At 44.8% G+C, this 23,810-nt stretch overlaps 1 protein-coding gene across 12 annotated transcripts in view; it reads left to right on the top strand.

The window, feature by feature from the left end:
• The window catches only part of LOC133408398 (glutamate receptor-interacting protein 2-like), a 53,512-nt gene extending 30,686 nt beyond the window's left edge, over positions 1 to 22,826 (top strand). For 4 of the 12 annotated variants that reach the window (XM_061687262.1, XM_061687265.1, XM_061687264.1 and 1 more), the window contains exons 3-25: positions 1,653 to 1,788; positions 1,856 to 2,001; positions 2,620 to 2,706; positions 2,803 to 2,878; positions 5,619 to 5,764; positions 5,989 to 6,136; positions 6,210 to 6,382; positions 7,639 to 8,034; positions 9,223 to 9,409; positions 10,088 to 10,233; positions 10,338 to 10,418; positions 10,764 to 10,827; positions 11,693 to 11,838; positions 12,552 to 12,696; positions 13,548 to 13,687; positions 15,017 to 15,214; positions 16,161 to 16,347; positions 16,412 to 16,526; positions 16,889 to 17,036; positions 18,004 to 18,206; positions 19,143 to 19,289; positions 19,434 to 19,611; positions 19,974 to 22,826. In XM_061687262.1, coding sequence (XP_061543246.1) covers positions 1,653 to 1,788; positions 1,856 to 2,001; positions 2,620 to 2,706; positions 2,803 to 2,878; positions 5,619 to 5,764; positions 5,989 to 6,136; positions 6,210 to 6,382; positions 7,639 to 8,034; positions 9,223 to 9,409; positions 10,088 to 10,233; positions 10,338 to 10,418; positions 10,764 to 10,827; positions 11,693 to 11,838; positions 12,552 to 12,696; positions 13,548 to 13,687; positions 15,017 to 15,214; positions 16,161 to 16,347; positions 16,412 to 16,526; positions 16,889 to 17,036; positions 18,004 to 18,206; positions 19,143 to 19,289; positions 19,434 to 19,589 — 3,371 coding nt within the window. In that variant the 3' untranslated portion in view covers positions 19,590 to 19,611; positions 19,974 to 22,826. The other 8 variants (XM_061687266.1, XM_061687267.1, XM_061687261.1 and 5 more) reach the window with 6 other exon arrangements.
• Positions 22,827 to 23,810: the final 984 nt, after the last annotated feature.

Raw genomic sequence — 23,810 nt, 5'->3', positions numbered from 1 at the left:
CGATTTATCCTCACAAGGGTCGCGGGCATGCCGGAGCCTATCCCAGCTATCTTCGGGCGAGAGGCGGGGTACACCCTGAACTCGTCGCCAGCCAATCGCAGGGCACATACAAACAAACAAACCATTCGCACTCACATTCACACCTACGGGCAATTTAGAGTCTTCAATCAACCTATCACGTATGTTTTTGGGAGGTGGGAGGAAACCGGAGAGCCCGGAGAAAAGCCTCGCAGGCACGGGGAGAACGTGCAAACTCCACACAGGCGGGGCCGGGGATTGAACCCCGGTCCTCACAACTGTGAGGCAGATGTGCTAACCAGTCGTGCACCGTGCCATAATCATCATCATGACACATTACATAATACACATCATGGCAAAGTACATCAGGAATGTAGTTCCACTATACTCTATATACTGTGATATACAGTATACATAATGACGTTATTCTATAGTTGTCATGACACGCTCTACTATATACATCATGACACACGATATCATATAGATTATGAAACACTGTTATATACGTTATGAAACACTATATTAAATACATCATGACACACTATGTAGGCATGTTGCAACACTTTACTGAATAGAATGTGAAACACTATATTATATATGTCGTGACCTACTTCATAATACACATCATGGCACAGTATACCAGGAATGGAGCACCACCACTCTACTGAATAGAATATGGCACGCTATATTATGTACATGTACATCACGACACACTACATACAGTAATATGGCACACTATATAATAAACAACGACACTCTCTATAATACGCATCATGACATCGTACAACAAGGCATCTATACGTCTGTACTGTAAATGATGTGACACTATATTATAAACATCATGGCACACTATCTGACATACAGTACATTCTGAAATACTATATTATGTACATCATGACACACTATATAATATACAACAAGACACAGTATACCAGGCATGTAGAACCACCATATTGTAACAGTGAAGAATAAATGCTTTTGACACACTGTCTTATATACACATCATGACACATTATGCTGTATAATAAAAATCTTGGCATGCTACACAACGCGTCAAAACAGGCTATGAAACACATTATAACACACTGCCAGGTGCATTGTAACACACTATAAAATGCATCCAAACACTATACATACACTAAAACACTATAATAGACATTCACCATGATACACACTGTAATGCTCTATATTATATGATAACATGCAATTAAATAAAACCTGACAATAATACTGTAATACACACCATGACTCACTGTAATACATGTGTTATAACACATTAGTTACACATATGACACATTGTAACATACTTAATAACACTATAATCTGTGTGTGTGAAGCATTAATCTCTCCACAAATTCACTCTAGTTTTATGCAAATATGACACACAGTGTGACTCATTAGTGAACGCACAACTTTCTGCAGATGGATGCCTGTGATTGTGTATGCGTGCTTGTGTACGTGTGTGTGTGTGTGTGTGTATTTGGGGTGTGACGCACCTCACTGATCCTGAGTGTCGCCTCGGGGATTGAGCTAATCTTGCTAATCTATCACAGCAACGCTCCATCTCACCTGTGTGTGTGTGTGTCTGTGTTTGTGCGTCCGTCCTTGTGTGTGTGTGTGTGCGTTTTGCTTAGAAGCCCTGCGGGGTCTGACCCTGGTGGAGTTGGTGAAGAAGGAAGGCAGCACGCTGGGCCTGACCATCTCAGGAGGAACCGACAAGGACGGCAAGCCGCGGGTTTCAAACCTGCGGCCCGGTGGGCTGGCCGCTCGGTACGTATGCGGGCTGGCGGGCGTCGTGGCGGCTTAGCGGCGGCCTGACGGCTGTCGCGACTCGCAGGAGCGACCGGCTGAACGTGGGCGACTTCATCAAGTCGGTGAACGGCATCAACTTGACCAAACTGCGGCACGACGAAATCATCAGCCTGCTCAAGAACGTCGGCGAACGGGTCCTGCTGGAGGTCGAGTACGAGCTGCCGCCCACAGGTGTCTTTGATTTGTGGTTTTCAATGTGGGACTTTGATGTCTGTGGTTTATTTTGATGTATAATTTTCACGTCTGATGGCTCCGTTTCGATGTCTTTGCTGGCTGTCTTTACACGCGTTTTGTTTTCCACATGTCAGCATGTCTTTGATGTCTGTCTTGCATATATGTCTTTAATGCCTTGTGTGTCTTTGATGTATTTTTTTAAACGTTTTTGCTGTCGCAGTCTTGTGTATGTTTTTGTGTGTCTGTGAAACGCGTCTTTGATGTCTTTCGTATACATGTATGTCTTTGATGTTTGTTTTTTGTCTGGTGTATTTATTAATTTTTTCGTGTCTTTGACATCTGCCTTTGTTTTCCGGAATGTATTTGATTTCTTTTTTTGTGTCTTTGACATCTGTCTTTCATGTTTTTATTTATTTCCCCACGTGTCTATGATGTAAATTTTTCCTGTGTCTTTGATCTTTTCCATCTCTGACGTCTGTTTATTTGCAAAAACAATGCCTAGCATGCCATGTTGGCCTAGTCGGTATTGATTCTACTAACACTCATTGACATTTTTTTTTTTTGTAATAAATCTGGTTTTGGTTTACTTCACTTGTGTTTTCGTTATTTCCCTAGCACCAGACAGCACGTCAGGAGTGATCTCCAAGACAATCGACATCTGTTTGCACAAAGAAGGGAGCAGCTTTGGCTTCGTGGTGAGAGGTAAACCAATCAAAGTGTGGCTGGCCAGTCGCAATGTAGCGCAGATTTAGCGTCTCGATTTGTTTCGACTGAAGTGACGTTTTTTTGTCTTCCCAGGCGGCATCCACGAGGACTGGCACAAGTCGCGCCCCCTGGTGGTCACCTACGTGCGGCCCGGAGGGCCCGCAGACAGGTAGCAACTGGACGCACGCGACATATAAACAGTGTGTGCAAGTAGATCATAATGAAAATGGTGCGCGAGTGTTGCCAGCATCGTGTGCGCTTCTTCCTCCTCAGCTTCAACGTGATGACACCGCAAACTATTTTTACTCTGTCGAGTCTTTGAAAGAAAAGCTGAAGTGGGACAGCAGCAACAGAAAAGTATGAAAAAAGGATTCTTTAATAAGTAAATCAGCGCTTCTTTTTTTTTGTGCATTTTTTGCAACCTTTTTGTGTGCCTGCGCACACACGCAGGCACACACACACATTGTCTTTTTGTCTTTTGTTTTTTAACGTCTTTGTGTTTTTCACGTCTTTGATGTCAGTTTTTTGTGTCTTTTATGTCTGTTTTTCCATGTGTGTACATCTTTGTATGTTTTTCTTTGTGTATTTATGTCATCGATGTACATTGGGCGGCACAGTGGCCGACTGCTTAGCACATCTGCCTCACAGTTGTGAGGACCGGGATTCAATCCCCGGCCCCGCCCGCGTGGCGTTTGCATGTTCTCCCCGTGCCTGCTGGGTTTTCTCCGGGCTCTCCGGTTTCCTCCCACATCCCAAAAACATGCGTGGTAGGTTGATTGAAGACTCTTAAGTTGCCCGGAGGTGTGAATGTGTGCGTGAATGGTTGTTTCTTTATGTGTGCCCTGCGATTGGCTGGCGACCAGTTCAGGGTGTACTCCGCCTCCTGCCCGATGATAGCTGGGATTGGCTCCAGCACGCCCGCGACCCTTGTGAGGATAAGCGGCTAAGAAAATGGATGAATGATGTATGTACATTGTTTGCATCTTTGATGCTTTCTTTTATTTGTGTCTCTGATGTCTCTTTTTTTGGTTTGTTTATGCCTGTCTGTTTTTCAGTGGGTGTGTTTAATGTCCCTCTTTTGCACACTTTTAAGATCAGTACTTTGTTTGTCTTTGCTTTCCTTGCATTTGTCAGCTGCTTTCCACGTATCTTTAATGTCGTTTGTTTCAAACATCTTTTAAGCAGCTGTTTCACACGTGTGTCTTTGATGGCTGTTTCATATGTCTGATGTCAGCATCTTGTTTTTTCTTGTGTTTGACATCTGCCCTTTATTCATGCGTGTGTTTAAACATGCGTTGTCTGTTTTTCACGTATCTGATGACCGTTTCAGTGTCTTCGATGTATTTCTGTCTGTTTTTAATGACGGTTTACCTTGCGTGTGTCTTTGATATATTTATTTTGCAGTGTCATTAATGTATGTTTTCTGTGTGTCTATTGGATGGCTGATTTTAATGTTACTTTCATCTCCATTTTTCACATGTGGAAGGCCTTATTTTCATGATGTGTCCTTTTTTTCGTCTTTTACAAAGCTATAACATGTGTTTTTGACAATGCAGCTCTTCACAAAGTTAACCTACGCCTTTTTTCCCCCCTAAACATCAAAGAGAATGTAGTCCTTTACAAATCCAACGATCTTCAACAGAGCGTTTTCCACCTGGCCAACGTTCGTCAAGAGTGACCCGGGCATCAAAGACACGGCTTTGGCCACGGCCTCACTATCTCCTCCTCGGAGTCCGTGCAGCCCGAGGCTCAGTTAAGCAAGGAAAATTGCCTCCGAAAATGTGGGTCAGCCCGGAGGAAATGAGGCGTTCACGCTGCTTTATATCCCATTTATGTGCCAGTCGGAGGCAAGTTAATCCTCACTCTCACACAGCGCAGCTCTTAAGAGTTCTTCTTGCATTGATGAGAAAATGGCTTAAAAAGTATGGAGCGAGAGAACAACTCAAGTATTGCGACCAACAAGTCGAGTGGGAGCGGTCGCAGTCTACGTCTCCTGACTGGAGCTGAGGATGGCAATTGTGCAAAACGTCGCCACTGTAAATGATTTTCTTTTAAATTCGGCCCTTGAAGCCGGTTTGACTGTGCAACATGAGCTTCGGAGAACATGTCTACCATGAGTAGACCCACAAGAATGTCTCAAGAACAAATGAAATTGCATTGTCCCCTTTCGAATAAACTGATTTAAAAAAAAAACGCACATCAAGTCCACCATTTTGGTTTGAATCAGTCATGTTGGACATTTCCAGATGTTTTTCAAATGACTGTTTACAAATTCAGCCTCTGAAGTCAAGTCAGTTTGATTGAGCAAAATGAAATTTGGTAGGCGTGTCTATCATGAGTAGACCCACCCAAACGTCTCAAGAAGAAATGCCTGAATAGATACAGGAAGTCTGCCATTTTAGTTTTGGAGCAGCCAATTTCGGGTAATATTGGCCAATTCTCTTGGTAGTTCATCCTGGATTTATTTAATTTTTTTTTTTTTTTGCAACTTAACCCTTGAAGACAATTTGACAATGCAAAAATGAGATTTGATAAACATGTCTATCATGAGTAGACCCCCCCCCCCCCCCCCCCCCAAAAGTCCTCTCAAAGCGATGCCCGAAGCAGCCATTCGAGGGTCGTTAGCCATTCCAAGGTGTCTTCCAAACGGCTCTTTAAAAATTCAGCCCCTGAACGCAGTTTGACTTAGCAAAATGAAATCCGGCAGACATGTATTTCATGAGTAGAACCACAAAAAAGCCTCAAGTAGCAATACCTGAAAAGCCACAGGAAGTCTGCCGTTTTGTTTTGAAGAGAGCGTTTTAGCGCTATGTTGGCCCTTACCGGGAGCCCTTCAAAGACGAACTTCCAGACACTTCGCCCGATCGCTCGCAAATTTGAAGCGTGATTGTGCGTGCGTGTGTTCGCAGGGAGGGCACGCTGCGTCCGGGCGATCGCCTCCTGACGGTGGACGGCGTGCCGCTGCACAACGCCAGCCACGGCGATGCCCTCAGCGTATTGGCACAGTGCGGACAGGAAGCCCTGTTCCACATCGAGTACGACGTCACTATCATGGGTGCGTGCCCGAGCACACGCAATTACTGACAATATTAGTTTTTTTGTAACCATCAAAGATGATTTCTGTCACATTCCACAAATGTTTGACCAGCTAACGTACGTTTTTCGCCAGTCAGAGTCAGTATAGAGTCAGGCTGCCATTTACGCTCACATTCACACCAGTGACATTCACTGCATTATAGAATATGAAGTATTGGATTTTTTGTTTTTTGGATCAATCAGACACATTGACCAATGCGTCAGGTCCTCTCCTGGTGGAGATAGCCAAACCTCCAGGGGCCACGCTGGGCATCACGCTGACGTCAGCCAGTCATCGCAACAAGCGGGTCATCGTCATCGAGCGGGTCAAGCCCGGAAGCGTGGTGGACAGGTACGCACCCCCTTCGCCCCCTCGCCGCCCCAAACACCAAGAAATAAAGGTTAACGACAGCGTTTGCGGTCAGATACGGAGCGTTGCACGCCGGGGACCACCTGCTGTCCATCGACGGCACGTCCACGGAGCACTGCGGCGTCCTGGAGGCCGCGCAGCTGCTGGCCAGCACCACCGAGCTGGTCAGGCTGGAGATGATCCCTGCGCACCAGACCAGGATGACTGGGAGCAAACGTCACGACACTGGTGGGGTAGTCACACGCAACGCAATCGTATTGACTCTTATGATTTGAACTGGAAGAACAGGAAAACATGGTCAGGTCACACGTTACTGATGGTACTGTTACGTCTTCAACCGAGTCTGTTGAAGGTTGATTCTCTGTGATACAACAAGAAGTGCGTTGATTTGTTGCTTGGCAGGAATGTAGGTTGGTTGTTTGGTACGTTGGCAGCTTTTATTGTATTTGTGTATTTCTGTTGTTTTCTGTATGACGCGACATTGGATAGGCTGTTTTGTTTTTGATTGTTTTCACGTAAGTGCCTCTCATGCTGCCTCTTGGCCAGGTCGTCATTGCAAATGAGAACTGCTTGTCAATTGACATGGTACATGGTAAATGGACTTTCACTTGCACAGCGCTTTTCGACCTTCGAGGTACTCAAAGCGCTTTAACGCTGTCTCCTCATTCACCTCCCGGTGACGCAGCATCAGGAGCAACTGGGCGTTCAGTGTTTTGCTCAAGGACGCGTAGACTTGGTCACAGGTGCCGAGGATTTGAAGCCACAACCTTTGACTTGGGAGACGACCACTCTACCACCTGAGCCGTACGCCCCCTCCGGCTCTCAATTGACCTACCTGATTAAATAAAGGTTAAATCAGAAGAACGTTGCTTGGTAGAAGCACGGTATGAAGGTAGATAGAAGGTACAGTAGGTCGGTTAATGGGTTGGATAGTAGGAATTTAGGCTGGATGGTTGGTTCTAGCAATGTGACTTGATAGGTTGATGAGAAGCTTGGTTGTTTGTCGGGTTGGTTGGTTGGTTGGTTGCTTGGCCCCTTGTGGGTAGGTAGGTAGACGAGTAGGTAGGTTGGTTGGGTGGTTGATATGTAGGCAGTGAGCTAAGAACTTTAAGTAACTCATAGAACAGGGTTGTCAAACTCATTTTTGTCACGGGCCACATCGCAGTTAGGGTTCCACTCGGAGGGCCGTTATGGCTGCAAACCCATATGAATGTATGATCGCCTCATATTACATGTACACAAATTAATGGATAATTACTTTTGAAATCAAAGACCAGTAAAAACTGTTCAACTACAGTATGAATCCACCTGCGTCATAGAAGGTTCGGTCGGCGACGAGGTAGGGCAAGTTGGAGGGAGGGAGGGAGGGAGGTTGGTTCGGAATAAAGTTGCTTGCTGGTTGGCATGTGGGTAGCTAGCTAGGTAGGAAGTTATGCGGCCCGAAGTGACACATTGGAAAATGTTTGTGTGTGTGTGTGTTCCAGTGAAGGTCCAGAAGTCGGACCACCCTCACCCTCACTCGTGGGACCCGTGCGTCAACTTCTGCCCGCCGCTGGCAAACTCCACCCACTGCAACGCCGCCTCCACCCTGCACAAGTCATGGACCGCCTCCAACAACGTCGTGAACAACAATAACCTTGACTACTGCAAGTGTGAGCGCGCACGCACGCACGCACGCATCTGTCTTATATATGTGGTGATTACGGCCCCATACTGTACGTCCTCAGCTTTGGTGTCGGCCGGTTTCTCTCCGGGCTCCACGACGGCGTCGGGCCCCGGCAGCCAAGGTTCCACCACGCTCCCCAGGCCCGCGGTCCCCATGAGCCCCCGGAACTCTCTGCTCAAACGCAGACACCGAAAGAAAGACCACAAAAGCTCCCGTGAGTTTCAATCTGCTATCTCTGCGCCCATGTCTTCTTTTTAGGTTTCTTTTGAAGCCATCTGCGGTCGTAGCCGTGGCGATTGTTAGATGTTATTGAAGTTCAGTTTGGTTGGGAATGCATTTGAGGAGGACCATTTCAAATGTGGATTTTTGTGCTTTATGGATAAAGAGGGAAAAAAAAACAAATGTGGGAGCTTGTGGTGTTGAGTCAAAATGTGGCTTTATCCATTTTGTGCAAATTTTATTTATTTCATTTGACTAGTGTTGGGGTTAGTTTTAAGTTTTGGGTTAGATGTGAGAGTAAAGGTTTGTGGTTGCGATGATAGTTAAGCCTAAAACTGAGGAACTGTCGGTGGGTTCGCATTGGCGGTAAGAGTTACAGGTCCCCTTCCATCAAAATTAATGAATGTTTCCATATCAAATATTAATGAGAATCCCGACTGTCTCAATTGCCAGGCGTAAATGAGCCACTAAAATAGTTTGAAAAAGGGCATCCTGGGCATTTCCAACACACATGATCTTGCAAACTTGATAAAAGGACATAAAAGATTATGATAAATCAGGTTACAAAAACGATGGTAGGGGACCTGTAACCGTAACACTTTTTAAGAACTGTTAGTTGCTTTGAGGTTAGGTTTTGGGTTTATGTTAGGGATTTAATTAGTTTTGTGTTTTTTTTTTTTGGGGGGGGGGGGGGGGGGACTTTAGGGCGGTAGGTTTTAGGTTTAGGAAAAGGAAAGATTAAGGGAAGGAAAGGGTTAAGGTTAGGATTAGGAGGGCAGAGGTGGTTTAAGATTAAGATAGGAATAAAGTTGGTTTAGGGTTAGGTAAGGGTTGATGGGTTACGTTGGGGGAAATGGTTAGGGTTTAAGGGACAGTAGGTGTGTGATTGGCAGGATTAGGATTAGCTGAGTTTGGTAATGGTGAGTGGAAGTATTTTTTTTAGGGTTGGGCAAATTTAGTCGCAGTTTAATTTAGGTTAGGACAAAAACTGGCACATTTTCAAAGATATTTACTTGGTGTTAGTTCTATTCAAATGGGATGCGACTTAATGTTATGTCGTGATGCGGATCAACTCATATACAAGTACTTTTATTAATCAGTGCACGGAAGACAATAACGGTTGTCATGTCCATTTTCCAGAAGTAAGTCCCACGTGTGTGTTTGTGTGCGCGTGTGCGTTCAGTTTCGCTTGCGTCCAGTTCAGTGGGTCCGGGCGGTCAGGTGGTCCACGTGGAGACCGGCGAGGTCATCCTGATGGGCGACCCCCTCAACGGCTTTGGCGTCCAGCTGCAAGGAGGAATCTTTGCCACGGAAACGCTTTCCGCGCCGCCGCTCGTACGATTCATCGAGCCCGACAGCTCGGCCGAGAGGTGAGCCCGTGCGGCCGGACGGGACCCCGGATAGCGGCGGCGAACGGACCCTAGCTCATAAAGCATCTTAGAAACTAGTGTGAAGAGCAACTCCAAAGATCTGCGGGCAACATTCGTCAACTCTGATTTGTGTTTGGAAGAGCAAACGCAATTCATTTCAAATACAACATTAGTCAGTCATACAAACAGTCAGTTAGTCAGTCAGTTATTTGTATTCATTTTGAGAGCATAAATTGATGATTGTGCTGGTCGATTGGTTTGTTCAACAATAGGTTGGGTGATTAGTCAGTCTTGTTGGTTATTGAGTCAGTAAGTTATTTAGTGAGCGAGCGAGTCAGTCAGTTCTTTCCATGAAATTGTGAGGGAATTAGATTATGTTTTGATTTGGTTAGTTAGTTCCATTAATTTTGGGAGCATGAGGTTACGTTTGGGTTGGTTGTTTGGTTTCGTCAACAGTTGGGTAGGTGGTTAGTCAGTTAGTTCCATGGGATTTTGAGGTCATGGACCTAAGTTTTGATTGCTACTGGTGAGTGAGTGAAGTCGATCAGTCAGTCAGGAGAAATTTTGAGCACCGGAGGTTTATGCTTTGATGACTGCGGGTCGGTCGATTGGTCAGTCGGTTATTTGGTTAGGTAGTCATTCGGTCTGACTGAATGACTACCCGCCTCTCCCGAGGAGGTGTGGCCTCCTGCAGGTGGGCGACCGGCTGCTGTCCATCAACGGCATCGCCACGGAGGACGGCACCCTGGAGGAGGCCAACCAGCTGCTCCGCGACGCCGCGCTCGCCAACAAAGTGCTCCTGGAGATCGAGTTCGACGTGGCAGGTGCTGAGCTGATGTCGAGTGGCGAGCGTTCGGGATCTTTCAGCCTGGGACGGGAAGTGGAGCTCAACTACATCCCGTTTTGTTTGTTTTTTCTTTTCTCACAGAGTCCGTGGTGCCCAGTAGCGGAACTTTTCACGTCAAACTACCCAAGAAGAGAGGCGTGGAGCTAGGACTCACTATTAGCGGTAAGCACGAGCAAGGAACCTTTTGCTTTTGAAGGTGTGTTTAGGTAGCTGGGGTCAACTGTTTATTTTTGTTATTGTAAAAAGTCAGATCACGATTTGTTTTCTATTTGTTTCTCATTTTCCCACGTAAACTATAATTCCTACAAGAAATGAATATAATAAGATGATACAGAGGCCATCTTCTCAAGCTCCTCGGGATTTCACAAAGAACTCTTGTGGGGTGGAAGGACATACTGCATTATACAACGGCGCCCTCTTGTGGCAAAATGGAGCAACTACTTGTGGAGTGACGCTCAGTCACCAGCTCGTTTGATTAATCACGTGCTTTGGGTTCTTCACCTGCAGCCAATAAGAAGGCAGGAGAGCCTCTCATCATTTCCGACATCAAGAAGGGCAGCATGGCCCACAGGTGAGCGGCCAATAACAACTGGAATCAGAAGCATTGTAATAACGATAACCATTCAAATAATAAGCACAATCATCTTTCAAACAGCAATGGCGGCTTTATTGCAGGATAAAAAGTTGTAATCTTACGAGAGTAAAATACAATTTTTCCAACATGTTTGTAAAATTACTAAATAACATGAGAATTAAAGTGTGAGCTATTTTCAAGAAAACTATTATATATATAGTATTATAGTTTATGATAACAAATTCATCTATTTTAGAGGGAACAAGTTATGTTATGAGCATAAAGCTATACTTTTCAAGAAAAAAGTTGAAAAACATACATGTATGGAATTTTCCAAGATAAAAATATTATAAAATGCAATAGGAGCGGAAGAATTGCCTATTTTTAAGGACAAATGTCATCCTCTTATGATTTTTTTAGTGGAAAAAAGTGTTTGTGAGATTTTGATTTTGTGAGAATTATGTGATATTTTTTGGAAGAAACAAAACTTGACAAGAACAAAGTCGCATTTTGCCGGTCAAACGAAGTCGCAATGTTATGATATTAAAGTTTAACAGGGAGGAAAAAGTTGTTTTTAACAAAATTATTCTTGTCATGATACGCCTAAGTATTACGCCACTTTTATTCTATTAAAAACAGGATTATATGTTGAGGGGAAAAACGCACCTTTTTTAACAAAAAACAAACCAAAAAAAAAACCAGGACTTTATTCCTGTAATAATATGCCTTTTGTCTTTAAAAATAAATAAATAAATGTGTCACAAAAAGTCATAATGTGTCACAATTGTATCGGAGCTTCTAATTGTCCTTTGCTACAAGTTAGGAAGGCGTAATGATTTTTGTGCGGTTTTGCGGCCTTCAGGACGGGAACTCTGGAGCCGGGTGACAAACTTCTGTCCATCGACAACGTGCGTCTGGATTCTTGCTCGCGGGAGGAGGCCGAGCAAATCCTGCAGCAATGCGAGGAGCTGGTCAAGCTCAAGATCCGCAAGGACGAGGACAACTCGGGTGAGGGCTCGTCATGTCGACTCCGCCCTGCTCCGACAAATGCAAACAAAAAAACTAAACGAAACTTAAACTAAAAACAACAGCTTGAAATCACACGCCACTATGCAGTAGCATAGACGACCACAGGGTGACGCTGTTGGCCAAAACTCATCTTCCATGACAATGACGAAGTTGACTTTTTATTCCGTTATATGCTATTACTACTACTATAAATGCGACTACATCTGCCATTGCTGCTACTCAAACAAGCACCATTGCTACTATATTACAAGTACTACTACAACAACTATTATGACTCCTCCTCCTACTACTACTATTATACTGCTATTGTTAATAATAAATTCTTATTCTTAATATGTTACATATATCTGTGTGTGTGTGTATTTTTAAGAATAAATTTATATATATAACAATACTAAGAATGATAAAAAATAACTATCTTCATTATAGTTGTTATATATACCGTATTTAATTTGATGCATTTTTCATGCATTTTAGGGTATTCACATTTTTTTAGATAAGTGACAGTCAAATGAAAATAAAGGACTTTGCAGTACAAACACACACACACACGCGCACACAAGGAGTAACAATCAGGAGCTGAATGATGATGACGGTTACCTTGGAAACACGTTGACTCATCACTTTTCTATGTGAAAGCACATCTGTGTGTGCATTTGTTTTGTGTGTGTGCGCGCGTGCGTGTTTCCCAGACGAGCAGGAGACGTCTGGCAGCATCATCTACACGGTGGAGTTGAAGCGCTACGGCGGCCCGCTGGGCATCACCATCTCGGGCACGGAGGAACCCTTCGACCCCATCACCATCTCCGGACTTACCAAGAGAGGCCTGGCCGAGAGGTACGCGCGCACACGCGCACACTTTGAAGCAGTAAGCACCGAAACAAAAGAACAACATTTTGAAATATTTTCATTTGTGTGTATTTTGGGTCACTTTTGGCAAAGTCATTTTACATTTCAGGATGAAAGAATGACATTTTGTGTATTTTTATTGTTGTTGTTGTCTAGTTTGACCAGATTAGTCTGTAAGGGAGTAAAAAAGAGGGTGTGCCAATCAACAGGCACCAAAAAGGGGGCAGGCCACCCCACTCTGCCAATCCGGAGGCACCGTCCCCGATGTCCGCGCTGTCTTTTCAAACTTGACTTCCTGTCAACCAATGAGATGACATTCACGTGTTTCTTTCTTTGCGAGTGTGTCTTTTTATAAATGGCCGCTGTTTGACCCTGGGGCAGATCATTTCTATTTCCGTGATTTCCCACGGGAAAAAAAAAAAAAAAAAATGTTCTTCCCGTAATGTTCCGCTGCCAATCAAACGCTAGAGCTAATGCACCCAAACAAGCACATCAGATGTTGACGTGAACTGTTTTGCTCACCGCCGACTGTGGCTAGCGGTTTCCCAGAGTTACTAGCCGCTCAGCATTTTCACTAGCTGCAATTTTGGTGTCGGGTAGTAGGGGTTAGGTGCTGACAGAAACTTAGCGCCATCAAATTACATTCGTCAGTGGGGGGGGTGCGGTTGGGTCGGGGTTGCTGACCCAAAGTTTTCCGGAACAAAATACAATTCACCAAAGTGGCTCGTGGGCGTGCCGGTTGTTACGAGCCACTGCTGAAATTCACCCACATCCGGCCGGTGTGTGTGTGTGTGTGCGTGCGCGTGCGCGTGCGTGTGCGTGAGCGTGTGCATGTGCAGGACGGGCGCGATCCACGTGGGCGACCGCATCCTGGCCATCAACAGCGTCAGCCTGAAGGGCAAACCCCTGAGCGAGGCCATTCACCTCCTGCAGATGGCCGGGGAGACCGTCACGCTCAAGATCAAGAAGATGCTCGACGGTAAGTCAACGTGATCGGAAGGAGGAAGATGACGATGATGATGATTGGGATCGTAAAACTGGCTTTGGAGGCTGCGTTTCAGAATATTCCTGTCGGAAAGGTTTGCCTAGGGACTTTTTTGTGGGTCTCTTGGTGATCGACATGTCTACTGAACTTCGCGTTGCTAAATCAAACTTGAGTTCGAGGGCTGAATTTTGAAAGTATTCCCGAAAGGAATAGCCCAGAAAGTGGTCAATATGACCCTAAAATGGCTGCTTCCAACAATATTGACGACTTCCTGTGTCTCTTCATGCAACGCTTCTTCTTCCTACTTTTGTGTGGGTCTCCTCAAGGTAGACATCAGAATCAGAACTAGAATCATCTTTATTTTGCCAAGTGTGTCCAAAAAACACAAGGAATTTGTCTCCGGTAGTTGGAGCCGCTCAGACAGTCAATTGACGGAGAACACTTTGGAGGCATAAAGACATTGAGAGTCGTGTAACGTCTCCAAAGACGAGCGATAAACACAAAAACAAAAACAATACTCGAGAGCGCGTAAGCGAGGTGACCGTAAAACATCGAGCCAGCCAGGAGTCGAACCTAGAATCTTCTGATCCGTAGTCAGACGCGTTATCCGTTGCGCCGCTGGCCCTGTAAAAACTTGGTTAGAGATGCCGCGAAGTAGGTGGCAATGCCACAGGGGCCATTTCCATACAACACATGCCTCCCAAATCTCATGTTGCTGAGTCAAACGGGCTTCAGGGGCCGAATTTTCCAAATAGTTTTTGGAAGAGGCCAACCTGTCCCAAAAGTGGCCACTTCAAACCAAAATTGCTGACTTCCTGTGTCTTTTCAGGCATGACTTCCTGAGACTTTTTCGTGGGTATACTGGTGATAAGCAAGTCTGGCAAATCTCATGTTTCTCAATCAAACGGGTTTCGGGGGCTGCATTTTGGAATTAGCCCAGTAGGAAAAAGTTGCCTTTGAAGGAGCCTTGAAAATGGCCGACATGTCCCGAAAAGGTTCCATTCCAACCAAAGTTTCTTTTCACACATTGCTTCCTCAAACTTTTTGGTGGCTCTCCTAATAATAGACCCAATTTCGTCAGTCTTAGTCAATGTTTTTTTTTTTTTTTTTTTTTTTTTAAACATTCCACGTGCAGTTACCTAACACATTTGGTGAATTTTTTTTAGTCTGAAAAATCCCTGAAAATGGCAAATTCTTTTTGGTTTGAGAGTAACATCGACTTCATGTAGTGTTGGGGACCGGGCCACAAATGGATGTCGCACCCCAATTTCGTTGTACCTGCACCATCAAATGTTCTGTTCTCATTTTGTTGATACGTCGCAGACGAGAGGAAAGCCAGCGAGGCGGACGACGCCACGGAGAACGAGCTGAGCGACGGCGAGGAGGACGACTCGACCGACTTGACGGACAGCCGGCAGACCGACAAACTGTCGGAACTTTACGCCACCGCCGTCCCCAGCGTGGACTCGGCCGTGGACTCGTGGGACGGATCCGGCCTGGACGCCGGGTACTGCAGCCAGGGTACGTTTTCGAGGGTGGTGGGCGGGAAAGTTGTAGAAAGTGGATTTATTTTTATTTATTTTTTTAAAGTTCTATAGTTGAAGAGAAAATTTATGTTTTCAAGAAGATTATCCAAAAAAAAGTCTTATTTTTTCAAGGCAAGTCATATGTTATCGTAAAAAGATGTATTTTTTTGGAAGAATCTGTGTTTCTGAAAAAAAGTCATAGATTTAAAAAAAAAAAACAGCTGTGTATTTACGAAAAGAGTATATATCCGTAAAAATAAAGTGTATTATCGAAAAATGTTGTATTTTTTGAGAACAGTATTATATTTTTAGAAAAAAGTAATGTATATATTTATGGGGGGGGGGAAATCATATAGTTTTGGAAGAGTCCCATATAAAACAAAAAGGAAAAAAAAGTATATTTTTGAAAAATGTTTCATTTTCCTCAAGAAAAAGTTGCATATTTCCAAAATCTTTCTGAAAAAAAATCATATTTTTTTAACATAAGTTGTCAACATATATACAGTTAGAATGTATTTTATATTTTCAAGAAAAACTCATATTTTTGAAAGAAAAAAAGTATTTTCAAGGAAAAAAGTCGTATTTTCCAAAACATTTGTATATTTCTGAGAAACAAGTTCTATATTATTGTTGGTATTGGTATTCGAGAGGAGGATGCAGGAGATAGGCTTACATGGAAAAGGATGACGCGCTGTGGCGACCCCTAACGGGACAAGCCGAAAGGAAAAGAAGAAGAAGTTCTATATTATTGAAAAACAGTATGTCTTATGTCTTGGACAAAAAAAAGAAAAAGAAAAGGTTGAAGACTTCATTGGACAGTTCCCCCCAAAAAGTCCTATATTTTTGGGAAAAGTGTATTTCCAATAAAGTTGTATATTTACAGAAAGTCTTGATTTTTTTGGGGGCGAAATCTTTCTTTCAATGGATCTTGTACCACGTAGGCACGTACAGCCACCAGGCCTCCACTGGCATCGCCCTCCACCCTCACGAGTGGCGTAGCGCCAAGCTGCAGCAGCAGCAGCAGCAGCAGCAGCAGCAGCGCACGGTTACGCCCCCTCCCGGCTGCCGGAAGAACTACCCCTTCAGCGACGGCGGCTTCAGCGAGGACGAGTGGGAAAAATCGGCGGGGTAAGACGGCAATAAAACCTCATCTTTTTCAAAACCCATTGACTCGATTTTTTTGCCCCGTCAGTTTCCTGGGCCAACCCTCGGACGGAATTCTGCTGGACTCGGACGACAGTTTCTGGTGTCAGGCCCTGGAGGACCTGGAGACCTGCGGCCAATCGGAACTGCTCAGAGAAATCGAGGTTAGTTAGCGTTTAGCGCAAAGATACATTGCATCTACAACATGACAATTTCAATGCTCTACTAGCAACTTTTTAGTAAAGTGACTAGTGAGAGAATTAAACACCAAACTGTTCAACCAAACCATAACATTTTATCTAACCAAAGTCCGCTAGCTTAAGGCTACCAATATCATGCGAAAAGCTATAGGTAGGCTAACGGAAATTGGCATCGATGTAATGGTAGAGTAACCGGAACCCTGCAAACGACGACTTCTTTAAGACACAGCGAGCAGCGACACATACAAACGCGGCATCCCAAAATACTGAATTCTGTCTAAAATCCTTAGGTCCTGAATTGATAACGTAGTCGGTCTCTCTCGCAGGCGTCGATCATGACCGGCACGGCCATCGCCTTGGACGTAGAAGGCGTCAGCAAGCCTGCCACGGATCCCGGCCTGAGCTTGCGGCGTAACGCCCTCCTCCGCCAGGGGGCGCACCTGCACGAGGAGCTGCAGCTGCACGACGACCGAGGTCAGCGTCGTACAAACCAGCGCTTGCACTCGGGGCGCTCTTTCCTATTCCTTCCTTTCCTGTGCTTCCTTTTTTCACGTAAGGAAAACATCTCACGGCACACGACCGAACACAAATGCCACACAATGTATTCTGTATATACGGAAGTACTGATGTTCCTCTCTCAAATTACTTTGTAAAATTCACAAAAAAGTCAAACTATTTGTGAGAAAGGTCAAAATATTACAGTCAGAATTTTTCAAGTTGTAAATTTACAAGAAAAAAAAAATAAAAAATCAGTCAACCATAATCTTACGCCCTAAAAGTCTGAAATTCACAGGGGGAAACATCTACATCATAAGATGGTAAAAGTTGAAATTATATGAGAGAAAAGTTGGAATTCTATCATTTTAAAAAAGGCACATTTTAAACGGAAATAGAATTATACGGGAAGTCAACATTTTACGAGGAAAAGTCACTTTTTTATCAGGAAAAAGGAAAAAAAATTAATTTTACGAGGAAAGACTCAGAATGTTTCATCGAAAAAGTCATAAGTATAAGTATGGGCGTTTTAAAAGGAAAAAGAAAATGTTTACAGGGAAAAAGTCAACTTTGTACAATGAAAAAGTCTTCATTTTATGAGGAAACAGTCAGAATAGTGTGAGGAAGAAGTCAGAATGATACAGGGAGTAAGGTAGAATGGTTCATTGGAAAAAAAAAAAAAAAGTCAGAATTGCATGGCCAGGCCGTCGGAATGTTACGGGGAAAAAGACAGAATCGTACAATGAAAACATTCTCTATTTACACACATTCTCTATTTATCTATAGGCACACGGAGATCTCCTTTAATAGCGGAAGAGCATTTCGTTGTTGTCGCGACATCTTGCTGGAATAGACGAACAAAGACACATTAGCAGAAGTCAATTCAATGCCGCCCCCCCGAATTGGGGGATGTTTAGGTACTGTATTTTACGCTCCCCCCTTGCAGACGCCCGCCTGCAGGTCCACTTCCACGCCGACGAGCTGCTCCACTCGGGCTCGCACTTGTTCCAGGACAGCCTGTCCCCGCCCGCCCACCACGAGTCCAAGTCCAAGGCCTCGTTGAGGGTGTCGGAAAGGACGTGGGAGTCCCGCCGCATCAAGGAGGAGATGCAAGGGCTCCTGTCGCCGACGCCTCTGGAGCTGCACAAAGTCAGTCTGACCTCAGACCTCGAATGCTAAGCTACCTCAAGCTGGATCGTTTGGGTGGGAAATAACTTTGGAACAGAAGGTCACACAGGGATGAATTTAACATCAACTCCCGCGTTCGTGGGGGTGTTCTTTCCAACGGGACCGCCCACGTCCCGCTGCCACGTCGGCAAGCGTTCCGTTCGGGATTTGCGCCGTTTCTGGGTTTCGCGGGGATCGTTGCAGTTGGGAATAGCTTCAGAACGAAACGTCACGCGTGGACGTATTGAACGTTTGCCCCCGCGTCCTTCGGGGTGAGCCTTGTAAGGGCGCCGGCCGCATCGGGAAGTGCCCGAGCCAGGGGTTTCTGCTGTTTCTGGAACGCTCGTGCATAGCTGCGGTCGGAAAGAACTTTGGAAGGGAAAGTAGCGCAGGGCCGGATGTAACGTCGAGCCCACGTTCTAAGATTTTCAAGTGCGGCGCTACGTACGACGCAGGCCATAAATGTTTTCTGTTCCTGTGGTGCGCGAATCATTACAGTTGGGAAAATCTTTGGAGCGGAAAGTCATACCGGGATGAATGGGACTCGTGTCCTACATTGTGAGAGATTGCGAGACTTTCAAACTGTGACATTGTTCTGTGACGTTTGGGAAGTCTTTTGGCCGTTTGCACAATGTCAAGTCGACTTGACGCGTCATTCAGATGTTCACTCGTCGACCTGACGGAGCGAATCCTCTGGTCATCTTGGGTAAGAGCAACTTTTGGGACTTGGAGCTTCTCGAGCAGAAATCTGTTGTTGGGCTCCAACAAGAAATCCGAATGGAAGCGAAACATCGATTCAAACTATTTGTGGGGGTGATTCGGCAGTGGGGGGCTGCAGGTTGAAGTTCCCTTGATGAGGAACCCAAACACGCGATTGTTCCCGGTCCTTGACGTCCATTCTCCTTTCATGTCTTGCAGGTAACGGTGATAAAAGATCCCGAAAGTGACGACTTCGGTTTCAGCGTGTCCGACGGCTTCCTGGAAAAGGGCGTTTACGTCAACATGGTCCGACCCGACGGCCCGGCCGACCGATCGGGCCTGCGACCCTACGACAGGATCCTTCAGGTACCGCCGATCGCGTCCCCCCGCCCTGGCGATGTTCGCCGTAGGCCGAAACCTTTGGCGTCGACGGCGGGGTACTCGAGTCGTCGATTTTAGGACTCGGGACTCGGCGCGCGTGAAAGACTCCGCCTCTGGTCTCTGTTGCAGGTGAACCACGTCAGGACCCGGGACTTCGACTGCTGCCTGGCGGTGCCGCTCATCACGGAGGCGGGCGACCGGTTGGAACTGGTCATCAGCCGCAACCCGCTTGACGGCGCCGAGGACGACGACAACACTCTGGACCGCCCTCCCCTGGACCTGTAGACCGGATGCGGCAGACAGTCAGGTTAGTTTGTAGGTTCATCGGGCCTCCAAACTGAAAGAAAGAAACAAAGAAAAACTTTGGAGCAAGGTCCATCGAAATTCTGGTTTCCATCAGAGCGTTGTTTTGACGCTCAGAACCATATGAAAAAACACCCCCCAAAAATCCTAACGTGTTTTTAACAAGCAAAAAAGCACTGTACTTACTGTATTGTACTTTATGAAAACATACAGTCATAACCTCATGAAATAGAGTGTAACAAATGAAACAGTTTATTCAATCATTCTTTCGTGCGTCAATATTCTGCTCTTTTGGCGAATCCTTTTTCTCAACTTGATGAATATATTCCTTTCCTTCTTTCCTTCTTTGTGTTTTTGTTTTTGCAGCGTGACGCCTTTCCAGCTGACTGACACCGTGTCGCGCCTCGTGGTTCTTTACCTTTGCCACGAAACCCAACGGAGCGCAAACCTGCGGAGGTCGTCCGCGCGGCCCGCGGAGTCTTTGCAGACGTCCGCTTTGCTGCTCAACTTGCACAAACAACGCAAATCCACCGGAGGGCCCGGAAGAACTTTTTTCCATACAGCGCAGCACAAGTAGAGCGCGTCGTCCCCAGGGCGCCGCGCCACGATGTCATCGCAGTTTTCACAATTAGTTTTTTTTTTTTTGACTGCCTTCGAAACGCTGCATGGAAAAAGGTATTGCGGCAAAAAATGTGTCTAAATGCCCACAATTTCCCCTCTGATCACATCTGATACGTGTCCCAATATTTTTGCCAAAGTATATTTTGACTTCCTGTTTTGTCCAAATTCCCAATTATTTTCCAACTTCCTGTCGCTGTCCCAATCCTTTCGTCCAACTTCCCATTTTTCCTCCTCCCTTTCGGTGTGCCAATATTTTTGTCTTAACCTCCATCTCTCCTTCTGTCCCAAAACTTTTGTCCACCTGTGGGTGTCCCAATACTTTTTGGGCCCCAAAATTCACGGGTTGCGGTTACCATGGCAACAATTGAATTTCTTCTTCTTCCCCTTCTCTGAGTAAGTGCTTCCTGCCTTTCCTGGCTTTGCTTGTCTGTGTGGAAACTTCCAGGATTATGCGGTCACCCTCAATTGCCCCCCCCCACATTTTTCACCCCCACCCACTCACTCATATTATTTTTAGTCCCCCCGCATTCCATCCTGTCCCGCAGCTTTAAATCAGCGTCACCTGCTGCTGTTTTCTTCCGGAACATCACCCTCTCGGAGCCAATTATTTGTGGATTAGCGGCGCTAAGAGGGGCCCACACGCCCGTCACATGAACTCGCCCACCCGATAACACCCCCCCCCCCACGGCAGTCCTTCTTAAACACCCCCTCAACAACCGTGAACGCCTCACAAAGTCAATGTTCCAGTTGACTTTGCGAGGCGTTCACTCGTTCTGTGTTTCACACGCCGTCTTAATGTCTCTCGCCCATTCGTCACGCTCACCTTGAGGATAAATAGGCGCACCCCCGCCCACCCGCCCGCCGTCCACCACACACAATTTCAGATAATAATGATCTACGTGAGTCTTTCCCAAAGTTTGGAAGGCCAACTTTTTGAAAGCAGCGTACCCATTGCTAACATCGCCACATAATGGACACGCCTCCTCGCACACACCCGCAGTTTAGTTCAGCAAATAATGATCAGCCTCACACCCCCAGTGTGTGCGTGTGTGTGCTTGTGTGCACTACAACACTGTTGGTTTACATGTAAACAATGACAAACTCTTCACAAAGCACGTGTGTGTGTGTGTGTGTGTGTTTAAAAAAAAAAAAAGCACAATATAATGGAGTGTAAATATTGTCATGACTTTTTATATGAAGACATTTTGTAAGCAACAACAACAAGTTACTCAGAAAAGCCTTCCAAAGTCTCGTGTTGGTTTTCATGTATTTATAATGTGTGTGTGCGTGCGCGCGTGCGTGTTCCCTACGCATCTCAACGTTAAAGTTCAGTTTGAAGCCCAATCTGGAAGTGAAATGTATAAGAAACCAGACCAAAAGACCAAAAGCATGATGACTGGAAACGTTTTGCGTCTGACTCGCCTGTCTTTACTTTGTTTTTAAATGAAATGCAAATGTCTTCCCCAAATAATACAACAAAGTCTTATTTCATACATAGTGTTTTTATGTAAAAAAAAAATACCTCATTGACCGCGATTAAGAGCACACTCTTTTTTTAATCGCTCTGGTGCCTTGAGATACAAGTGGAATTCATCACCATGCTTGTAACACAAAACATTTGTATCGTGTTTCCCCCCGTCGGAATGAATGGAGATGGCATTCATCTGTTGCAGGCTCCCGGAAAAACCCAACAACAAAAATAGCACTCCAGAATATTATACTTTGTAAAAACATACTGTAATGACATCAAGGCAAAATTCTTTTTGTGTGATGTTTAGCTTGACCGTAAACCTCAAGCGAGGGTGGCAGTAAACAGCCTGAAGACTTTTAGGGCCGAATGGTTCACTCCGTGCCAAATTCTCATCGTCAAGTGAGTCGAGTCACCTTCCCACCAAAGACTCGTACGTCGGGTCACTCGCATCTCAAGGCGCCGCTGAGAATTCAAAGGAATTTCATGCAGAGGACAAGCAGTAGGATATGAGATGATGCGGCAAAAGGAATTTTCTTGCCGAGATTCCAGTCACCGGCAAAGCCGCCTGCCGCGCACGTCCAAATATGGTCAAGTTCCTATTTTGCACAAATCTGTTCTTTTTTATGCGCTATGAACCAATTGAAAATGTCATCTTGATTACCAACCTCTTGAACACTCAACCGACAAAGAAGTGTCATAAAACTCTGCGGGAGCCGTGCGGCGTTTTGTCGCCTCAAGACTTCAAATCCTGAAAATGATGCAATATTTTTTATCGTTGGGGATTAAATTGCTTCTATCCCTTCAAGAAAAGACAAATATTCTGAATGACTTGTTCTATTTTTTTGGGGGTATTTGTTATTTATCTGAATTTGTGTACATTTGATGACTTGTTGGTCTTGTTTACGCGTCAACGTTGTTTCTGTTTGGATGAGACTTAAGTGTCAAAATCAGCCCGTCTTTTTCCTAATTCCAGATTGGGCTTTAAAAACTTGTCATTTTGTGTATGTCAAACTCAGTGTAATATAATATTTTTCTACGACAAATTTACTCTTCCCAAACGTGGGAAGCTAACGGAAAAAAAACAAAAAAACGAGAGTTGTCATGTGCAAAATAAAACATCAAACTTTCTTCTTGTCGTTTGTTCGCTTTGCACAGCGGCGAACACTTCACTGATGCTCCGTAAATCGCAGTTGTTTCCGGCTGGCGGGCCGCTGTGCAAGATCCCGTGGGAACGAGTGGATTTGGAACTTTACAGAAATGTGGGACTCGCAATACAAGATATCAGACACTTTTTTTCGTTTTTTTTTCCCTCCTCCACTTCTACATTTTCTGCCCCAATACCTCCATCCAAAGTCAAAAATGTTCCACTATTTTTCATCCAAATACTTATGTCCAAATCTACCAGTTTTCCCCGAAAGCCTTTTGCTCAAATTCTCACATTAAAATTATTTCCCCCCAATATCTTTTTTGTTCCAATACTTATGTTAATATCTCCCTATTTTCTTTCCCTTGATGTCACAATACGAAGGTTCAAATTCCCACATGTTCTTCCTTTTTTGTCCCAATATTTTTCTCCAAATATTCCACATTTCTCCCCTTTTTGTCCCAATGCTTTACACCAAATGTTCCTCGTACCTCGGTGCAATTATTCCCCATTTCTTAACTTTTTTGCATTTGTTTTGTCTCAGTACTTGTGCAGATGTTTTAAAATGTTCCTGTATTTTGTCCCAGTACTTCACATCTTTGCCACCTTTTTTTTGTCCCAATACCGTCGTCTGAATATTCCACATTGCTTCACTTTTCTGGCCCAATACATTTGTCCAAGTTCACACATTTTCTGATTTATTTTTTGTCCCCTTAACGTTTGTACAATTATTCCACGTTTTTGTCACCGTTTTGTCCCAAAACATTTGTGCAAATTCTCAAAAATTTTCTGTATTTTGTTCAGGCACTCCATATTTTCATGTCCACATTCCCACATTTTTCCCCCCCATTTTATCCCAATATTGCACATTTTCCTCCCTTTTTGTCCCACTACTTTTTTTTTTTTTTTTTTTTTTTTGGTCCTAATGCTTTTGTCCAAACATCCTATATTTTCCCACATTTTATGG

Source organism: Phycodurus eques, chromosome 10 (assembly GCF_024500275.1).
Source record: "Phycodurus eques isolate BA_2022a chromosome 10, UOR_Pequ_1.1, whole genome shotgun sequence".
Taxonomy (NCBI): Eukaryota; Metazoa; Chordata; class Actinopteri; order Syngnathiformes; family Syngnathidae; genus Phycodurus; species Phycodurus eques.
Note: the sequence above shows the minus strand (reverse complement) of the source record. Positions and strands in the feature narration are given on the sequence as shown.